Source organism: Maylandia zebra, linkage group LG4, assembly GCF_041146795.1.
Source record: "Maylandia zebra isolate NMK-2024a linkage group LG4, Mzebra_GT3a, whole genome shotgun sequence".
Classification (NCBI taxonomy): Eukaryota; Metazoa; Chordata; class Actinopteri; order Cichliformes; family Cichlidae; genus Maylandia; species Maylandia zebra.
The window spans coordinates 23,133,330-23,153,716 of record NC_135170.1 but is presented as its reverse complement, the minus strand read 5'-3'; the positions used below and the strand labels follow the sequence as shown (position 1 = coordinate 23,153,716).

The 20,387-nt window shown below is 42.1% G+C and overlaps 3 protein-coding genes across 6 annotated transcripts in view; 2 read left to right on the top strand and 1 right to left on the bottom strand.

Moving 5' to 3' along the window:
* Window positions 1-4,838: 4,838 nt before the first annotated feature.
* On the top strand, window positions 4,839-10,678 carry hmox2b (heme oxygenase 2b). Of its 3 annotated transcripts, none has more exons than XM_004559380.4 (7): window positions 4,839-4,880; window positions 5,469-5,618; window positions 6,786-6,901; window positions 7,012-7,129; window positions 7,329-7,820; window positions 8,102-8,225; window positions 8,314-10,678. In XM_004559380.4, exons 3-7 carry the CDS (start codon window positions 6,834-6,836, stop codon window positions 8,439-8,441), a joined length of 930 nt encoding a protein of 309 aa, XP_004559437.1. In that variant the 5' UTR covers window positions 4,839-4,880; window positions 5,469-5,618; window positions 6,786-6,833; the 3' UTR covers window positions 8,442-10,678. The 3 variants fall into 3 exon arrangements, with proteins under 3 accessions (XP_004559437.1, XP_004559436.1, XP_004559438.1); XM_004559379.4 differs by having other exon boundaries at window positions 4,848-4,922; XM_004559381.6 differs by lacking the exon at window positions 4,839-4,880 and adding an exon at window positions 5,019-5,284.
* Window positions 10,679-12,560: 1,882 nt separating this feature from the next.
* Window positions 12,561-17,623, bottom strand: dnaja3a (DnaJ heat shock protein family (Hsp40) member A3a). Of its 2 annotated transcripts, XM_076883203.1 has the most exons (12): window positions 17,370-17,623; window positions 16,218-16,360; window positions 16,048-16,131; window positions 15,738-15,944; window positions 15,447-15,599; window positions 15,218-15,365; window positions 14,545-14,609; window positions 14,301-14,429; window positions 14,094-14,209; window positions 13,913-14,010; window positions 13,623-13,755; window positions 12,561-13,364 (listed from the first exon to the last, which is right to left on the bottom strand). In XM_076883203.1, the coding sequence occupies exons 1-11, from the start codon at window positions 17,611-17,613 to the stop codon at window positions 13,637-13,639; spliced, it is 1,506 nt and encodes a 501-aa protein (XP_076739318.1). In that variant the 5' UTR covers window positions 17,614-17,623; the 3' UTR covers window positions 12,561-13,364; window positions 13,623-13,636. The 2 variants fall into 2 exon arrangements, with proteins under 2 accessions (XP_076739318.1, XP_012776833.1); XM_012921379.4 differs by lacking the exon at window positions 13,623-13,755 and having other exon boundaries at window positions 17,370-17,622.
* A 332-nt stretch (window positions 17,624-17,955) lies between these two features.
* Window positions 17,956-20,387, top strand: part of coro7 (coronin 7) — a 117,253-nt gene continuing 114,821 nt past the window's right edge. The window contains exons 1-3 of the mRNA XM_012921374.5: window positions 17,956-18,128; window positions 19,701-19,797; window positions 20,257-20,337. Of these exons, the coding sequence (XP_012776828.2) occupies window positions 18,069-18,128; window positions 19,701-19,797; window positions 20,257-20,337 (238 nt within the window). The 5' untranslated portion in view covers window positions 17,956-18,068. The remainder of the gene's footprint in view (window positions 18,129-19,700; window positions 19,798-20,256; window positions 20,338-20,387) is intronic.

Below are 20,387 nucleotides of genomic sequence, written 5' to 3'. Positions count from 1 at the left end.
CTCCGCTCTGAACGGTATCAGTAGCTCAAAAGCACTTCCCAAAGCAATTTCATCTAATGGCAACAGCTTTGTGGCCCCATTGCAGGGAAGTGAATCATCTTGTTATCCTCCCCACCAGGCTCCTGTGGCTCAGCAGCAGAATGAGGGGGAGAGGCACTCAACTGCCCCCCTGCCAGCCACACATCTGACAATGCAGCCGGCTTGCCAGACTAATATTAGGCTCTGACAATCACATTTGGACAAAAGCACACACACACACGTACGTGCCCTCACAGCTACAACATGCAAGTGGGCTTTTAGCCCTTTACTAATGGATCAATCTTCCAGGCAACATTAACAGTCACTTTGTACACTGGACCACTGCTACACTACGGTCAAGGACGGCTACAAGGCACAATCCCGCCCCCCGTTTGGTAAATCTGATCACGCCGCCATCTTCCTCATGCCAAAATACAAACAAAGGCTGAAACAGGAAGTTCCGGTTCAGAGGAAGGTCGCGCGCTGGACGGATCAATCGGTGGCCGCGTTACAGGACGCACTCGATGACGCAGACTGGGGCATGTTCAGAAACAGCTCCGACGATGACGTCAACGTGTTTACGGAAGCGGTTGTGGGATTCATCGGGAAACTAGCGGATGATACCGTGGAGACAAAGACTATCACAACGTTTCCCAACCAGAAGCCGTGGGTGGATAAAACCATCCGCGACGCTCTGAGATCCCGCACCGCTGCCTACAACACGGGACTCATGACGGGGGACATGGACCCGTACAAAGCCGCGTCATATAACGTGCGGAGGGCGGTGAAAGAGGCGAAGCAGCGCTACGGGAGGAAACTAGAGTCACAACTCCAACAGAGTGACTCTAGGAGCCTGTGGCGGGGACTAAGGACAATAACGGACTATAAAGCACCAACAACCGGTATGACGAACGCGGCCGTGACTCTGGCAGACGAGCTGAACACTTTCTATGCTCGCTTCGAGGCTGCAGCTAAGGTCTCCAACAATGCTAGTGTTGGCGCTAACGGCTGCAGACAGGAAGATACTGCCAGCACCGGAAACGTGCTCGTCATCTCCGAGCATGAAGTAAGGAGAGCCTTCAAGAGAGTGAACACCAGGAAAGCAGCAGGACCAGACGGTATCCCAGGTCGTATCCTAAGAGACTGCGCATACCAGCTAGCTCCTGTGTTCACTGAGATATTCAACATCTCTTTATCTCAGTCGGTGATCCCCACATGCTTCAAAGAGTCCATCATTGTTCCTGTCCCGAAGAAACCCCACCCTGCTTCTCTCAATGACTATCGCCCTGTAGCCCTCACCTCAGTAGTGATGAAGTGCTTTGAACGCCTGGTCAGAGACTTCATCATTTCTTCACTACCAGACACACTGGACCCACTACAGTTCGCTTACCGTCCAAATCGTTCCACAGACGATGCCATCTCTCATCTCCTCCACACATCACTCACTCACTTGGACACTAGAAGGGGGAATTATGTTAAAATGCTCTTCATAGACTACAGCTCTGCATTTAACACCATAATTCCCTCCACACTCACCACCAAGCTGGAGCATCTGGGACTCAGCTCATCTATGTGTCAGTGGATCTCCCAACTTCCTAACTGGCAGACCACAGGCAGTAAGGATGGGCGGACATGTCTCAGCCTCCACCACTCTCAGCACTGGAGCCCCCCAGGGGTGTGTTCTGAGCCCCCTGCTGTACTCTTTGTACACATATGACTGTGTGGCCACTACCAGCTCCACCACCATCATCAAGTTTGCTGACGACACCGTCGTGGTGGGCCTGATCTCTGATAACAACGAGACGGCCTACCTGAAGGAGATTAGGAATCTGGAGAACTGGTGCCAGAGGAACAACCTCCTTCTAAACGTCAGTAAGACAAAGGAGCTGATAGTGGACTTCAGCACTAAGCAGGAGAGGAACTACCAGACCCCCGTCATCAACGAGTGCCCAGTGGAGAGAGTGGACAGCTTCAAATACCTCGGAGTTCACATCACGCAGGACCTGTCATGGTCCTGTCACATCAACACCGTGGTGAAAAAGGCCCGACAGCGTCTCTACCACCTCAGACGCTTGAGAGACTTCCAACTGCCCTCCAAGGTGCTCAGGAACTTTTACTCGTGCACCATAGAGAGCATCCTGGCGGGAAACATCTTAACCTGGTTCGGGAACAGCACCATGCAGGACAGACGAGCTCTACAGAGGGTTGTGCGGTCAGCTGAGCGCACCATCCGCTCCGAGCTCCCTGACCTGCACTCAATCTACAGCAGGCGGTGCTGGACCAAGGCCAGGAAGATCGTGAAGGACCTCAGCCATCCCAACAACAGACTGTTCTCTCTGTTGAGGTCAGGAAAGCGATTCCGCTCCCTGAAGACCAACACAGAGAGACTGAGGAGGAGCTTCTTCCCGCAGGCGATACGGTCTCTCAATCACACCACCACACAGTACTGACCCACACATATGGTTCTTACACACACACTGGACTTTCTGGACTTTGGTTTTGCACAACACTGGTCACTATATTCTTCATTTCCGGTTAATACTTGTACAGCTGCTGTTATTGTGTATATATTTATTTATATTTAGATTTCTTCATACATTCTTATATAGTTCTATATTGTGTATTGTGTATTTTGTTGTACAGTTATTTTATTTTCAACTTTAATTTATATATTTTATCTTATTCTTCCCAGTTAAATTTACCCTTCATTCTAATTTGTGTTGTACAGTTATTTCATTTTTAACCTTAATTTATATTTTAGTCCTTCCTAGTTAAATTTACCCTTTTTAATTTTTCATATTTATTTCCTATCTTATTCATAGCCTTTTCCTTTTTTGTTTTCTTTAGGTCACGAGCAGTTGTCCAAGCATTTCACTACATATCGTACTGTGTATGACTGTGTACGTGACAAATAAAATTTGAATTTGAATTTACATATGCATGATGAGTATACACGAAACATCTATGCACAGAAACACCCAAAACGTAATTATCACACTTGGATCTGTTACTGACTGTCATGATCCAGTCAGTCACAGATTGAAGAGGGGGAAGAGGGTGAGGCCCTCATGTTAAACTTCATCTATGGAACAAATGTGTTTGGGACAAGCTGTTGTACCCTCACAGAAAACCATTATGATTTTACCAGTGTATGAGGCCAGTGTTTTATTCAAAAGCCTTGAATTCATAGGTGCATCACCTGAAGCGCCAATAAGGAAGAACATTGAATTGTTCCCACGTCAGATTAGTGGATATTGTGCAGCAAGTCCTGTGAAACTAGAGAACAGCTTGGGTAAAATGGGCACATCACTGAACACCAGCTGATGAGATGATTTAAAAACACTGCCATAAACAATGCCATTACAAGGATAATTGCTGTCAAACCCAGTGATGGTTTTATCAGGTTATGTAACTTGCAATTACTTCATTATGGCCTGATAGAGAGCTACAGATGGTTTTACTAAAATCACGTCCTGATTTGCAACTGGTGTTGCAATTTAAAATGTATTAAAATGAGCATCCATTAAAACTTGGACTACTTTATCTTTTATTCATTCCCAAAGGAACAGTAACAGCAGTAATTGTTGACAAACCATTGCATTTATTTGGTATGAAGGCCATCTTGTGGTTATTCTCTTGTAGCCTTTTGATTTGGTCTTGGTTTTCTCTCTAGGTTCCAATTTCTGTAATTTAGGACTTATGATGTGTCTCATACTATATCTAGCAGTAGAAAAGATTATCCCTAATGTTAAATGACATGCAAACCAGCATGTTTGGTATTCATTACCATGAAAAATTTCCTTGAGGAATAGTATGAACATTGATTTTGCCAGGTGCTGGAGATTGCCTTCTGATGAATCTATATCTTCAACATTTGCAGGAAAGTTTTGGAGATTTTCTATCCTGGTGACACCTACAGGATGATCAGGCTGGCTCTGGGATTTGTTGTTATCCTGACCACTTTCTGCATCATTTACTGGACAGCAGCAGAGCACTTGTCTAACAGACTGATTCAGCTCTGACAGTAAATCTTTCATACCTCACGCAATAGCTCTCTACAGTTTACACATCTGTCTGGCAAGGCATCACCTCATGCTAACAGTTTATTTCAAGACTGTGCTCTCAAAACACCTTACACTCTTACACTTACCCACTGTATGTCCTCTGGTTTTTGCTATGCTGCTTTACTACAGTCAGTAAGCTAGTTTAAATTCTTCTCTTTGACATGTTTTACTTAGCTGTACATTATTATTTCATGCTTTTTTCCCACCTACATCAGACTGACAACCTGTCCTGAATGTACCCTGGCTCTTGGATAGTCCCCAGCCCTCAATGCACCTGAAGTGGATAAGTTGAAGAAAGCAAATGGATGGATGGATTTCTATTTCAGTTCACTTTTTTAAAAGTATTTATTTTCATTCCAGGTTAGTTATTGTTTGGTCATGTCATAGTCTGTTTTGTTAAGCTTGTATTCTGTGTTTGTTTGGGATAAAGTTTATCCTATCTTATTGTCCCTATTGTGACATACTACTGCCCTTTTCTCCATAGTTACATGAATTTCTCAATTATTGGAGTAATAAACAGATAGTTCGACGGGACTAGCTATTTGAAATCTATGATTTAGTTGAAATTCTTCATTATTCAGCTACATCTTTTATTATAGCCAATTTTAATAGTTTTTTCAGTAGCCCTTTCGCTGTGACGAAAAGCCTAATACTATGAAGATACGGAATTTTTTCTGGATAGTTTTTTTTTTTCTGTAGTCCTGTGCGAGAACTACAAATCTTAGAGCATCCTGTAGAGTATCATGTGATCATCGAAGGGGCGGAGTTAAACGTAGTTTCGCTCTGGACCTCCGCACGGTAATTTTGTAGCTGTAGGTAGCTTATCACGGTGCAGAGAAGGTTTGTTGTGGCATTGTAATTTAGCATTATTACATTTTACGAACAGAGACGTGGGCCCCTGGTGTGTGGCAAACCGCTGATTTCTCAAATCTTAAGCGTGTTTTGTGGAAATGTTATGTTAGCTAGCTTACAGCTAACTTGGCTAGCGTTGTTCAGTAAAGTTAGCTGTGGTTGTTAAAGTGATGCTCCCACTGTGGGAAGCTAGAGGACGAACTCTCGGGTTTAACCTTCGTGTGATGATAAAAGGTGGTTTTACAACATGATCTGTGATTGGAGGGATTCAGCTGATTTAAATCACTTACGAGGCTCTCCTCGTATGGCACTTGCTTGCTCATTGTGCGAGTTATGCTTGGAGTCTCCCGGTAAATGCTAGAAGGCCTGTGCTGTGTTGTTTGAGCTGCTTTTTGTTTGGCTGCATTGATTTAGGTCACACCTGCCTGGATGCTGCTTATCTCTGTAAACCAAGCCAGCACTTGCCCGTCTGTACTGTATCAGTTTTCACTCTGACCCTGTCTTATCTTTCTTTTCTTTTTTTTTGTCTTACAGTAAATCAGGTCAGAGGCTTAAAGCCGCTGGATTTAAGTGGCAAAAGGCTTTATTTCTTTGACCTCCATCATCATTAACTCAGGGACGACAGCCACTGTGAAGAGGTTATTAGCTTCACTCGTTTGCTGATTAACCTCTGTGTCATCTTGGGTAAGAGTTAATTCTGCTGTTATTTAATGTACGTCTAAATATCCAAGGGATATTTATGTTTTGGTGTCGGTAGTATTTGACAGTAAGTCAAACACCATAAACAGACTTAGCTTTATGATTATGGATCTGATATGATTATTACAAACTTATTATTATTATTACACACTTATTATTATTATTATTACACACTTTATGGTAAGTTAGGTTTTGTGGACTCTTAACCACTAATCTAGGTAAACTGTTTTTAATAGCGTAATGTATTGGTCTCATTCTATGTCAACTGACCCAGAGCATCCAGCCTGATGATCTCCAATTTCCTTGAAAAACTTCCAGTGATGATAGACTTGAACTTTTGAAATTATTTATTCCTGAAGTCACAGTAGCAGATATTTGGCCTATAAATTAGAATGACATAGTGTAAGTAGTTCTCTAGCTTCAGGGCAGTCAGAGGTGGTCAGGCTGGGAAATGTTCTTAAATTTGGTTATGTCAGTTGTCATGTAAAGATCCATATGGAAAAAATGTCGTTCTGCTCCCAAGATGGTAAATAGCAAATGGATGTACAGCGCTTTTCTATTCTACCTGAGCACTCAAAGCACTTTATACAACTTGCCTCAATCACCTGTTCATACAGGCACTTTTTTCTATGCTTTTTCTACTGAAGTGCTTTCTGTCTAACATTCATGCATATTTAAACGAGAAACTTGGGGTTAGTATCTTCCCTGACGATACTTGGCATTAATACTGGAGCAGCCAGGGATCAAACCACCAACCCTCTGATTAGTAGATTACTTGCTCTCCCTCCTTTTTTAATTTTGTTTTTTCTTTAATATTGTGAGATAGATGACAAAAGGAAAAAAATCATCTGTCAGGAGGAAGGTACAGAAACTACCAGGTTTGATTTGAAGTTGCTTTGTTAAGAGACAGTGCTTGACATTTTTATTCAGGATAGTGAGACAGAACATTTTTCTTGGTAGTGGATGTGTTTCTGAATGTCCTTTTAGCTCTTGTACGCTATTAATTTTGTTTGGATCTCGAGTGCTGCAGTGAGCAATGCAGCTGTACGGCAGCACTCTACCTTGACAGCATATAGATTAAAAATTATGGAGCGTGATAATACTTTTTAATGTGACTATACTGCTTGTTAAATGCTTTGTTCTGATTTTTAGGGTTAAGTAGGTGTCAGGAAACATCATATCAATAAGTCACTGGAGAAGATGGAGACAACAGGGAATGTGTCCAATGGTGCAGGGCCTGTGTATGAGCAGAAAGAAAAGACCCTCAGGTAAAGCTGCTTCCAGTAACATAGTATCTGTGTTAATAAGATTTGAAATGAATAATCCTGCTTCAGTTTTGCCACATACGCAACAAACCAAACTTCCTTTCTTTCTCCAGGCCAGAGGATCTGTCTGAGATGCTGGCAGCAGGGACCAAGCAGATTCACGAAAAGGCTGAGAACACTCAGTTTGTGAAAGATTTCCTCAGGGGTCGCATCCGCAAAGAGCTCTTCAAGGTGAGTGTCAAGAAAAAAGGTAGACGATGTCCTTTTTTTATATAGAAGACTACTTCACAAAGCAAAGCCTGCAAATAAATGTGTTATAGAAAACTGGTGGAAACAAGAACACAAAGCAGACAGCTCATGTTACGCTTGTGTTTGAAGAAGGGCAGAAAAAGTGGCTTTTACACCAACTTTTCATGTTTGTTTCCCTCAGCTTGGTGCGGTGGCGCTTTACTACACATACACGGCCCTGGAGGAGGAGATTGAAAGAAACAAGGATCACCCCCATTTTGCTCCTCTTTATTTTCCCGCTGAGCTGCATCGCCACGAAGCTCTGGCCCGTGACCTCGAATACTTTTACGGTCCAGAATGGAAGAGCCACGCAAGCTGCTCAAAGGCCACCCAACAATATGTGGACCGCATCCATCAAGTAGGGCAGGAGGACCCAGTTTTGCTGGTTGCACATGCCTACACTCGCTACATGGGGGACCTATCTGGTGGGCAGGTGCTGAAGAAGGTGGCACAGAGAGCCTTGAAGCTGCCGCCCACAGGAGAGGGCTTAGAGTTTTACCAGTTCGATGCCATCCATAGCGCCAAAGCATTCAAGCAGCTGTATCGAAGTCGGATGAATGAGCTGGAACTGGACATGGAAACAAAGAAGAGACTGGTGGATGAGGCTGTGAAGGCTTTTCTGTTCAACATTGAGGTGAGAGGCCAAGCCTTAAGTCTTAAACCTCAGTTGTTGAACAAGTGTGTCTCCAGTTCACCTGTTTATACACAAACGCATTCAAGCACCGTTGGTGGTGGACGTGCAAGGTTCTTCTGTTTCAGTAGTGTAATAAATCGGGGATCCAGCCATCAACCGTATGAGTTTTGCTCTTTCCAAGTATTTGAATTACTCATAGATGTTTCATCTATCTGTGTTATCCAACAACAAATTGTAGACTTTATATTTCAACCTCACATGCTTCACGTTCGTTCTGGCAGGTGTTTGAGGAGTTAGAAGAGATCGGCAAAACCATCCAGGAGGATGTTTTAGATGCTGGCATGCCCGTTCATGGAGCAATGGGTGGAGACATCAGCAAATGTCCCTACTACAATGCCAAAATGGGTAAGTGTACTGCCTTTGTAAATATATGTAAGTGATACCGTTTCTTGTCACTAACTAAGCTTTTGTCCGGACCTCCTTTGTGTCACAGCGGCATCAGGTGGAACAGCATACGTCCGTCAGCTGGCCATGGCTGCTCTCAGACACCCGACAGGACAGGTCCTGTTTGCTACTTGGTTTGCTGCCTTGGCTGGACTGGTTGCGTGGTATCTGATGTGATCTGTCGCTCCGTCTGCCACTCTGCTGCTGTGTGAAAAGAGGACTGTAACAGGAAGGACAGTAAAGGACACTGAGATCTTTCCACGAGATGTGGACCGTGTCATAGCTTGTGGTCCAAGTTTATTTATTGTTACATATTGCATAATAATGTAAGCTTACAAAAATATGGAACAGTTAAATTCAAGCAAAATGATCTATAGGACCAATATAATTCCATCCATCACGCTAGATTTATTCATCTTTTAAATTCTCTACCTCCTCCTGCATTATCCCTCCAATCTGTGTCCTTCCAGTTGCATTTGGTCGTATCTCGAGACCTCATGTAGATCTCCTATTTTCTTACTGAAGTGACATTTCTGTCATGGCTACTGAACGGACCCACGCGCAGACAGTTCTTTCAAGGAAACAAAAAGGGGATTTATTTACAATAGGGATCACCTTAGTGCAAAATATATGTACAGTGAGTTGGGAGGGGGTCCAGGGCTCCAGGGAGAGAAGGGGGGGGGGGGGATCCACACACACGCTTCCTCTTCCACTCAGTCACCGCCACCGCTCCTCCGCACACACGCACTCCTCTTCAGCCGCACTCGCTCCAACACTCCACACACTGCCCCACTTGGACAGGTCCGGTGATTCGGTCCAGAATCTACAGACAGAAGGTCAAGGTTAGTTCCACAACATAAAACACGTGTAAGCGATTCTTCTTTGAATATGCCGCGAGCACGAACTCAGGTGGTTCGACGTTCCAGCGGTGAGCTGCTCTGTGCCACTGCCTTAAATAGCAGCTGAGGAAATCAGCCAGATCAGCCGCAGGTGGACACCATCCACAGGGGTGCGTGGGCCAAGAGTGAGAGCCCGTAATGAGCTCCACCCAGGCAGAGAGGAGGAGGAGAGACAAAAAACTAAAACTAACAACAACAAAACCTGTAGCCAGCGTGGGCCAACCAGAGAGACACGGGGACCGTGACAATTTCGTTCCACAACTGTATCTGGCTGTTTAGTATTTATTCCTTAATAATAAATTGAACATAGAGTGAGTTAATTGTGTGATTAGTAAAGTTCGCTGTGCACTTTAGATTTCTACTGAAGCCTTTAGTAAGAAGATTATTTGGAAATGTAAACTTTGACTCCTCGTATATAATTATCTTTATTTCTGCACAGTAATTCAGTTGCAAAGTTAATGGGAAAACCCAAATTTCATTAATCCATTAAGCTTCAGCTTCAAATATTTCCAAACGGTTTGTTTTTTGAGACGGGCGATAGCAGTTAAAAGCTTGATTAATAATCAGTCTTCACATACTAATAACATATACAGGATATTTTAATCTCTCCTGGTGCATGTTCAATTGTATAATTTCTCTGTTTTCAGAATTATGTGACAGTGCACCTTGTATTTGTTCAACAAAACCAAACAAACCTGCCTGTTGGTTTGATTGCAGAGCTTAACTATCCAATATGAATAATTCACTGTAATAATTCAGCTTTACTGGCAAACGGGAGCCTATATTAGGACAGAGGTGCGTGCGGCTGTTTTAAGAGGAAGATTGTATTTTTGTACTAATGACGCTTCATCCACATTCTTTCATGAGATGAATTTGTGTGAGAATACCTTCAGCAGCTCAGCACTTATTTATGTGTCCATTCGTTCTGGATGCATCAGTATGCATTGTGAATGTACGAAGTGGGATGATCACCTATATTGAGTTTTATTTTGTTTTTTTAAGCACAGAGAAGTGTGTACTGTATGTATTTTGTGGTTGAAGTATAATCTTTATCCTAACACAGTAACGGTATTTTTTAACTTAAAGCACTTGAGGCACAGAGAACCAAAAAAAACAAAAAATACTGCACATAAGTGGATGTGCAGTATTTTTTGATGACAGATGGCTTTATGCATCATATATGGAGGACAAATACAGGGATAGGCTGATACGCTCCTGTAGTTTCCACGTAATACCATTTTATAATGCTAGTGTCAAAATGATTCAGTAGTTTTGGACCTATTATCATAGATTAAACGTGGAGTGATTGCCTGAGTCATATGTATTTCTGATTTTCTTGCATTTTCATTGACTCTGCTCTTAATCCTTATCTGTATCTAACTGGAGCTTTACTAGTAACTGGCTAGAGTAATCTCTTTGTATGAGAGTGGGGAAAAACTGTATGTTATGCTTTCAGTAATGAAAAAAGACATGTTTTGTTTTCATGAAGAAATAAAACATTCTTTTTGACTTGTAGTTGCTCCTTTGTTTGTTTGCCTTTTCTATCATACAGCTACAGTAATTATACGATTTTGGGTAAAACATGAGATGGATTTGTTGTATACATTCATTGTCACCTAAAGGTCTAATAACAGATGAATTGTAGGTGCCAGGTTATGTTACTCATAGTGCTGTCCTCCACCACTCCACAAAACGAGAGAAAACAGATGGAGGGTATGCTTGCCTCTTTGGATTTTGAATTAAAGTTTAATGTTGGCACACCTTTGGCTACGTTCACACTGCAGGCGAAAGCGCATCAAATCCGATTTTTTTGACACTATGCGACCCATATCCGATCATGGTATGACAGTGTGAACGGCACAAATCCGATATTTTCAAATCCGATGGGTCACTTTCGTATGTGGTACTGAATCCGATACATATCCGATGTTTTAGAAAGCGACTGCTGTTTGAACGGTCATGTCGCATTAAATCCGTCTTTTACATCACTGACACAAGACACACACCAATTATCAGCGCCGGAGAAGACATCGCAAACGCTTCCTGGCCATCCAGCGTAGATGTCAGTGAAACTGTTGGGAAGACAACGTTGGAGAAACGTGAACGTTTTATTTGTACTGTATAATCTGTAGATTCTGACAGAAATCTGCAACTATCCTTTGAAGCACCGCTCCTCTCTAAAACAGCAATAAGGATAATTATTAGGTTATCTACATTATTATGTAAATAACAAAATAACTTAAAGCAAAAATTGGGAAACGAAGTCCGAAGTCTTTATTTTAAGGGCCATCAATCAAACAATATTGTTTGCTGTGGGTCTAAACAGAGCGCGTTATGTGTGACGTTCTTTTGCGCATGCGGGCCGCTTTGAGCGTTCACACTAGAGCACGTTTGCTGGCACATTTTATTTGTAGTGTGAACAAGCAGACAAAAACATCGGATTTGATCAAAAAATCGGAATTGAGCATTAACACCTGCAGTGTGAACGTAGCCTTTGAGAGATGCTCCTTTATTTTCGCTCATCACCTTTTTGTTGCACAGGGTAATGTAGACACTTTGTGTGGGAATGAGTTTACTCATTTACACATATAAAACAAAGTGAATGAGCTCATCATTACTCATACATAAGACTAAAAAAGGGTATAAAGAGTCAGAAAAAAGCGAATAATTTCTATAGTTTTGGCTGATTACACGCGCTAAATCCTTCATCGCCATGGAACCCAGGCTCTGCAGGATCTTCTTTCTCATCCTGCTTAAAGTGTGTGTGTGTGTGTGTGTTTCTCCAGCAGTAATAGTGTTTTGGTACCCTGCTGTTGTCTTTATGTTTTTGAACCATACAGTATTATCAATGAAGGATAGAGATTGTTGCCTTGGACAGAAACCACCTCTCGTGATTTGATGAAATATTTGCAATTTCACAGGGTTATTATAGAAGATTTGTCAACCCTAAAATCAACACCACAAAGCCTTTCATCTGCCTGTAGAGGACCAGAGCTTGAGAATCACACAAATTCCATCCCTGAGGGGGTATGAGGCAAAATTAAAACTAGATCTGAAAAACAATATAAAAACTACTTTCGGGGGAAAAAATGAACTTGAAAAACAGAAACTAAAACTCTTTAGTTTTAGTTTCTGTTAGGTTATAATATTATCTAAAGTTTTTACCAATTATTTCTTACAGCTATGTAGTACAGCTGTTAATACCTGTGCTGACTTTTCTAAATCTTGCCTCTGACAAATGCCCTCCACACAATAAAAAGATGACAATGTCAACAAAAAGTGAAAATGTAAAAGTGCCGGAGCAGTAGCGCTGTAATGCATCTCTGTTTACGGGTGTACCTAATGAAACGATCAGTGCATATACAAAGACATGTTAAACATTAAGGTGCAGACAGAGTCAAAGCATTGTGAACTTTATTTTTTCTGTACTTTACATAAAAGGTTTTTTTTCTGGGCCCTAGCTTTATTAGAGCTGTACAGTATCTCTTCTATATAGCACATTGATGCATTAATGTATGCTCTACAGCTGTTTATGTACATGTGGACTGTGGTTGAGGATTAAAATCAATTTCTCTCTCATAATGCAACATGACAGATCAGAATAAATCAGTTTTCACAGTTTGAACAGTTCAGTTCGATCTTCTATGATAATTCTGAGACTTTTACTTTCCACTGTTGACACACCTCCAGCCCACCACAGCAAACTTTATTTTGATGTTTATCCTGCCAGGACTGGCAGCGCTGAGGAAGCGGAGAAGCCCAAGCATGAAAACACAACTGATGCATACAGAACTGAAAGATTAATAACAGGATTGTTTAACCCTGAATAAAACTTTAGACTGCACCTGAAGTCTTTGTGGATACAATAACTTATTTGTGCGCATGTGGATGCTGTTATCACCGTTATGTTTCTCTTCTGATAAAGAATAGAAAACTAACATTGACATAAGAAATTACAAGTGTTTGCTATCACCATTGCTTCTATGGATGCTCGACAGAGGTCTCTTGTTCCAGGATCCACTTTGGCAGAGGTACAAAGTGCATAATCCTCTTGGTTTTTGATACAGGGCTGGGTAGGTAGGTCTGTAATACTCCATCCAGAACTACAGTTGTCCAAATCCCAGTATTCCTCTTTCCGTTGTCCTCCTACTTGTCTTCTGACACACTGATGGAGGCTCTCAGTTCATGGAAGATCTTTTACCTTGAAAAGGAAGCAAAAAAAAAAGAAAAGAAAAAAAAAAAGAACTTAAGACAACAAGAAAAACAGCCAAATTGAAAAGATAAGGAGCAGACACCTGATACATCCCTAAACTGGCTAAATGCACTGTGTTCTTATGCGACAGCCACAAACCAGATAACAAAGTATTAAAAAAGTATATTAAAAAAGTTTACTGTTTGTGAACAACAGCACGAGAAAAGGTTCAGTGAGAGATGAACATAAATCAGTAACCAGTCCTACCTGGTTTGTGGCTGTCAGGACGAACTAAATAATTTCCTTAATTTGGAGAAGAAGCCAACTTGTTGATTCAACTCTGCCTTGTTGTCATGTTTTCTTTGCCCTGCCTCAGACCGCCTACCACTGCTGCCCCCACCTGGACAGAGATTGATACTCCATCAGCCAGGTTTATCAACTAGGCAGAAATTCCTTTCTCAATCTTATTTCAGTGGACCAGAAGTACACAGCAAAAACCACAGAAGAAGGTAGAAGTAGGTAATGAAAAAAGCAGGAAACCAGATGAAGCTGTGTACCTGTGGTGGTGGCAGTGACACCATTTACTGTCCCCTCTATGTCCGTCTCATCCTCAGCGTAGCTCATCAACAGAGCTCTTTGCCTATCTGTGAGATTCCTATACAGGAAAACAAGGTTTTAGCTTTATTGTGATTTAATACATTTTTAAATTACACTGCAAGGATGTCAGTGCAGTCTTACTTGGGTATTTTAATTTTGACGTGGATGTAGTGATCTCCAAAGCCATAGCCACTGACTCGAGCAATTCCCTTCCCTGACAGGCGGATCCTCTGGTCTGTCTGGATGCCTGTAGGGATCTAAAGACAAATCCAGTCAATTGTTACACTGAATGTGTTTGAAATGTTGCCCAAAGTTGTTGTTATTCGGGTAACAAGACTTTCTACTTACAGATAAATTCAGAGTTTCATATAGGCCCTGTGTTCTCGCTGTGCCGCCCAGGATGGCTTGCGCTACGGATACGTAAAGGTCAGAGTGGATGTCTGCGCCGTCCCTCCTGAATATGGGACTTTTTTGGACCTGGTCACAATCACACGGCAATCCCATTAAAGAGGCTCAGAAGGAAACCCTTCTGGAAGGTCTGGCTATGAGATTAGCATTAAATAGCAGCAACTGATGCGCAACAAATACCCACCTTAAATGTGATGAAGATCTCCTTCTTTCCAACCGGCATTCTCACGGTCTGACCATCCTCCACTCCTGCAGGGCATTATATGTAGTATCAATTAAAACGACTTTTAACTTGAACAGTGGAATGATCCATCTCAAAGAATAATCCCATTAAGATCAACACCAGCAGGCTTTAAAAGGTACAAGGAGGAGATGTCGCTTACATTTATACTTTAAATTTTTAAGATTAAATGTCTATTTTGTTTTTCTAGACTAAACACCTCAATACAGAGATAAACTATCCTCCAGTCCACAACTATTTAATTATACATTTAGGACAGAGCTAATTAACTTTCTGGCACAAGACCATTTTCAATTTAATATGCATAACTATACGGACAAAAAAGGAGCCAAAATAACCCTGATTACATTACTCGAGTCACATTATGTATTTAACTAGTTAAGAGTAATTTTATCTTTGCATTCTTTCAAATTCTGAGTGATTAAACTATCTTTTACTCAATGTTCATCAGTGAAGCTGCCCTTTTAGGCAATGTTTCAATAACTTTGTGAAACAGCCTATAGCAAAGCTTGCTTTGGCACATGGTCCTGCTCATTAAAAATGAATGCAAACATATCCTTGAGGTATTTGCAGCGTGTAAACAGTAGTCAGATAAACAGACTTGAGTGTGACTGACCTGCAGGCACAGGAACCATCACCGTCTTCTTCTGTTTGGTTTGTCCCGTGCCACGACAAGAGTTGCAGGGGGTGGAAATGACCGTGCCTTTGCCACCGCAGCGCCGACATGTGGAACGCATCACAAATGGGCCAGTATTTACTGTTTCCTATAGCGGGGAAAATTAATGTTTAATAACACACTTGGAAAAAAAAAGAGATAGAAACGAGATGATTGTTGGAGCTCTTACCATGCCAGAACCATTGCAGTTGTGGCAGTGTTGCACCTTAGTGCCTGGCTCGTGGCCTTTACCATCACAGCGCTGGCAGGCTGTTTCGATGTTAACTGACATCTCTTTGTTGACTCCCTTTGCTGCCTGAGTAAATGTCAGCTCCATAATGTACTATGAGAGGGAGGCAAAACAAACAAATAAAACATGTAAGAAGAGGACATTCTGATTGATAAAATAAACTGTTTCAATTAGAATCAGCTAAGGAATCGCTCGTCTTCACTTCACCCTATTTCACAATATCCCTCTAACCTCCTGTGGCTGATCAAATATGGCGCCGAAGTCTCCAAAGCCGCGGCCTCCAGAGAATTCTCCAAAGATTTTGCGGAAGAGCTCCTCTGGATCCACATTGCTGGCATGTCCACTCCAGTAATGCTGTCCTCTACCCGCCTGACCTGCATCAAAGCCCGCTGTGCCATATGTATCATACTGCTTCCTCTTCACTTCATCACTAAGAACCTATGAAGAACAAAGTAAGGTAATAATGGTAAAACCTGGAGATGTTTCATAGGTTTCAATGAGCAAAGCAAATCTAGAGTAGAATTAATGCCCAAAACCAAACCTCATAAGCTTCAGCCAGCTGAGCAAATTTTTCCTTGGCTTGTGGGTCATCTTTGTTGGTGTCAGGGTGATACTTTTTAGCCATCTGAGGGACAGCAAACATGAACACACCGTCAGCTACTGCAAACACTACTGTGCTCAGTTCAAGCTGCATCTCAGGCAGGAACAGACCTGGTAGTAGGCTTTCTTGATCTCCTTCTGCGTTGCTGTGCGAGGTACCCCAAGAACCTGGTAAAAGTCCTGTTTGCTGCTGGCAGGGGCACTTGTGTGAAAGGACTGAGTGTAGACAGCGTTTGGTGGTTTGAGGCCTGGAACTGTTCAGCAGGGTGAAAGGTGTGAGTACAGTTTCAAGACATTTAAAGAGAAATGCAGACAAGTAAAAAGACGCCAGATGGAGGACAGCTTTAATGTAAAACTTGGATGCATCTACAACCAAATAACACTAGAGTGTGGATCTGAGAATGTGTGGTTGTTTGTCTCTCCGTTAGCTCTGTGATGGACTGACAATCTGTCCAGGGTGTAGCCTATATCAGCTGGGATAGGCTGTAGCCCCACTGTGATCCTAAGAGGTATGTATGGATAAATGAGATGTCTCTCCAAATGCAGTGGTGCATTTTTAACTAAAAAGTTAAAGTTGTGGCTCATCTGTCCACAAATCCACTGTACAAGAAGTATTGTGGATCATGTTAGATGGTTTCCTCTGTGGGATTATTCCAATAACACAATTCTTGAAAAATAAGATGTGGAATAAAAATGTAAGTAAGCTGTGGATATTTCTGTAGGTGTTTGTGTAACTGTGTCACTAATTAGTGTGTTTAACATTGTTTTCTGCGGTTAGTTAGCGAGTGTAGGTGACAAATAATGCTAAAAGACATGAATGGAAAGCATCCTTAGACTAACCCTAACTGACAGAAGATTCTAGAAACAACACAGATCCCTAAAGCCCCCTCCAAATGTGGAGCATGTGAATTAGTCAAACTGACAGGTCTAATGTTAGTGTTAAGTTACTGACCAGGCCAAAATCTACAGTCTGACAGCAAAATGTAACACCGGCATCGGTCTCCTGCAAACTGAACTTAATGGCTGCAAAGTATGCAAGACTGACTGCATCACATTTGATCAACTTTGAGAGTGCATCATAAAAATACGCCGGTCTCCAAGCTCGTCTTTTCTTCAGTGTTTGCTTGAGCCGTCATGAGGGCACTTTTATTTAGCTGTCTTACCCTGCGTCATTCGAGTGAACTTCAAAACAATTAGCCTAGAATAGCCTAGCCTAGCCTAGCCTAGCTAAGGCTACTACCATATGGCTAACACAGCTCTTACCTGACAGCCCTCTCAATGTCACCGCTTTCCCCACTCCGCCACACACCAGGCTCCCATCGCGCCACAGTTTTTCGGCCCGCAGTGTAGAGAAACTCCGGACTTCTCCATGCCCAGAGCACACAATAGCACTGACAGCTCTCCGCTGTCCTGAAGACACGGCGACTGTAATCCAACGTGAGGAGAAACGAGCAGCCGAGGACGCCATCATTGCTACACTGGCCGCCGCTCCAGACGCTCTGCGCATGTTCGGGAAACAGTGGGCGTCTCCCACTAAACCCCCCCCCCCAAAGATATTCTGTTTAATCCGAGATGTCACTCTCTCAAGAAAATATGAGCTTTGAAAATTTAACTTAAATCACTTTTTCTTTTTTTAAATAAATTCTGCTTAAGAAGTCACATCATATAAATCACGACCGGCTAAAATTATTCAATTTCCCCTGACTTTCCTCTGTATATCGAACATAACAAGTGACAAACGAAAGAGGATGCACACCTTTTGCAACACGGCGTAGCGCGTGAAGACAGCAACAATCCAGAAACAAATCTCCCGCCCTGTCGGACAGCTCCGTGGAGCAAAGCGAGCGAACACTTAAGCGGCAAGGCTGAACTGTCAGCTGTAGAAGGAACCCTCCTTTGCCGAGTACCAGCCACCTCGACACAGACACCCGGAAGGCACGAAAGTCAGTTTGAGAGGGCAGCATGAATCGCTTTAAGACCTCCAAATTCAAAAACACCACTCCGAAAATTGCCAAGAAAGATGTGAGTAGCTTGCGAGCAACAGAATAGGTGCAGATTTGCTAGCTAGCGTTAGCGTTGGTAATTAGCTCTGTGGTGTGCTCTTTTGTGGGGAACGCCTGCGTGTTTGCAAGGGATGTTGAACTTCCTGCATCTGGAAATCTGCACAGCATTCAGAGCAGGAGATGCAAGTGTTCTGTGGGCTCTTAGTGAAGACTGAAATCATTGTGGTTGCACACTGCTGTCAGCCGTGATAGGATGCTGTGGTGATGCACATCACCATACTTGTGTTAAAATAGCTTATTAGCTCTTTGCTGCAGTATTATATGGTTTTGATTGCTCCGATTTTCAGCCAATGGGAAAAAATATAAAATTTCCCCACTGGGAAAGGAAAATAATAATAATAATATAACTACCATATAACTACCACAGTTGCCTCTTTTTCAGTGATAGTAGTCCTGCAGATTGCAATTGTTGACATGTCTGGACTGGACTGCAGTGTCTTGCATACAAATCTGGACCAATTCTTTCTCAACTTTAAACGCCTAAAGCTCTGCTTTGTGAGGTGTATATTATAATGTAATCCCCAGCTTTTTTTTATTTTATTTTATTTTTAAAGCCGAGGCAATCCTTGGCATGCACAGAAACAGTGGTATCTCTACAAATCTGTGCCCGGGGTTTAAGACAGCAGGTGGTGCTTTGCTCTTGTGAATGTTAAACTAGCCCTTTGCACCGGAGAGCAGATTTAATGTGAAGTCATGTGTCTGTGTGCTGACATTTTATACTCAGTGCAGGGGTGAAATGTTGGTCAAGAGGAGATGCAGGATTATGTGGCTAGAATGAGAAAAGAAAGCAATTTTATGTCAAAGCTACTTCAAATCATAGGCCTGCAGAGGAATTTAAAAAAGGTAGTGAAAGAAAGTGACCAGTAAACATAAAGTTGTCTTTCAGATGATATAACTAGAAGTTTTATAGACTCAGTTATTGTAATAATCAGCATTATATGTGGTTTAGATTGAGGAATTTAAGTTAAGTCATATGTTGTGATTTTGTTTGGGATTGAAACGGCCTCTAGTGTGATGTATTTGCATTTGTTGTCTACCTCGCTTTTGACACAAACATGTCTAGTTTTGTTGCAATAAATGCAAAGAGTGCTTTGAAATGAATGAACAGAGCAGCAATACATCTCTTCTGCAAGGCTGTCGGAGCTGTCAAAGTGCCCTTTAGCGGCTGAATGACCATCAGGATTGCTCTTAGTTTCCTGAATAGCAGCGCAGCAGTACTTACTGGAGCATGCTGTACAGACACACTTTCCTCTAGCTGCTCTTGCCTTGTTAATGTTATGAAAGAGTTTTAAGAGTTCTCTGCTGTGCAAAGCAGGGAGGACTTCCACTTCCTTCCCACTCATGCGTGCATGTGTGTGTGCTCTCTGTCAGATCCTTCCTGTTTATTGCAGCGTTTGCTTTCTTTTTCTTTTTTTTTATGGTTGTGACAGTGTGTGGCTTAATATTATGAAACAAAGAGGAGATGGTTGTTTGTGGTCTTTTTTGCATTGACTTATGCTTGCGCATTATTAAACCCATGTGTTTCCACTAGGAGTGGATCAACAATGTCCATGCTGGCTCCTTTGCCTCCCAGGGCAACCACATCAAAGCAAGTTCCAAGCTGGTGGCTTTCAATACTGAGCAGGCTGGTAAGACTATAAAGGTTTGGCAGAACAGTAACATTCCCTTATACTGTGCTGTGAAAAGGTATTTGCCCCCTTCCTGATGTCTTTGTAAGGTTTTCCAACCTGGGTTGATTACTGAAACTGAACTCAGCTTTTCAAAAATGTGGTTAATTATAGTTAAATCAGGAGTTAACAAGGGTGGGGTGTTACTTTTCAAATAGGGCCAGATAGGTTTGGATCGATTGTTTTTTCCGCTTCTTAAATAAAATCATCACGTTAAAAATACATTTGAATTTACTCAGGCTTATCTTTGTCAGATAGAAGTACCCACTTTTTACAGTATGAGTCATGTTTATACTGCTGTTACCCAAGTTCAGAATATCAAGATAACATAACCTAAAAATCAAACACAGTTAGAAGGAACATTTTGAATTTTTGAAAGGATAATTCCTGACATTTCCTGTCTGCTGTACGTGTCCACAGGTGGAGGCATGCTGGGCCTGTCTTCAGTCCAACCAGGCTCAGACGGCCAGCGGGCTGTCACCCAGATTTCCTGCCATTCTGGTAGTTTTTTTTTTTTTTTAATCCTTTTGATTGCCTCTTAAACTCTTTAA

Coding starts and splice junctions, on each gene's coding strand:
- hmox2b (XM_004559380.4), top strand. CDS start 6,834: ATGGAGACAACAGGGAATGTGTCCAATGGTGCAGGGCCTGTGTATGAG. Junction 6,902..7,011: donor CAGAAAGAAAAGACCCTCAG/GTAAAGCTGCTT, acceptor TTCTTTCTCCAG/GCCAGAGGATCTGTCTGAGA. Junction 7,130..7,328: donor TCCGCAAAGAGCTCTTCAAG/GTGAGTGTCAAG, acceptor TGTTTCCCTCAG/CTTGGTGCGGTGGCGCTTTA.
- dnaja3a (XM_076883203.1), bottom strand. CDS start 17,613: ATGCGCAGAGCGTCTGGAGCGGCGGCCAGTGTAGCAATGATGGCGTCC. Junction 16,132..16,217: donor TCAAGAAAGCCTACTACCAG/GTCTGTTCCTGC, acceptor GCTGTCCCTCAG/ATGGCTAAAAAGTATCACCC. Junction 15,945..16,047: donor AGCTGGCTGAAGCTTATGAG/GTTTGGTTTTGG, acceptor TGTTCTTCATAG/GTTCTTAGTGATGAAGTGAA.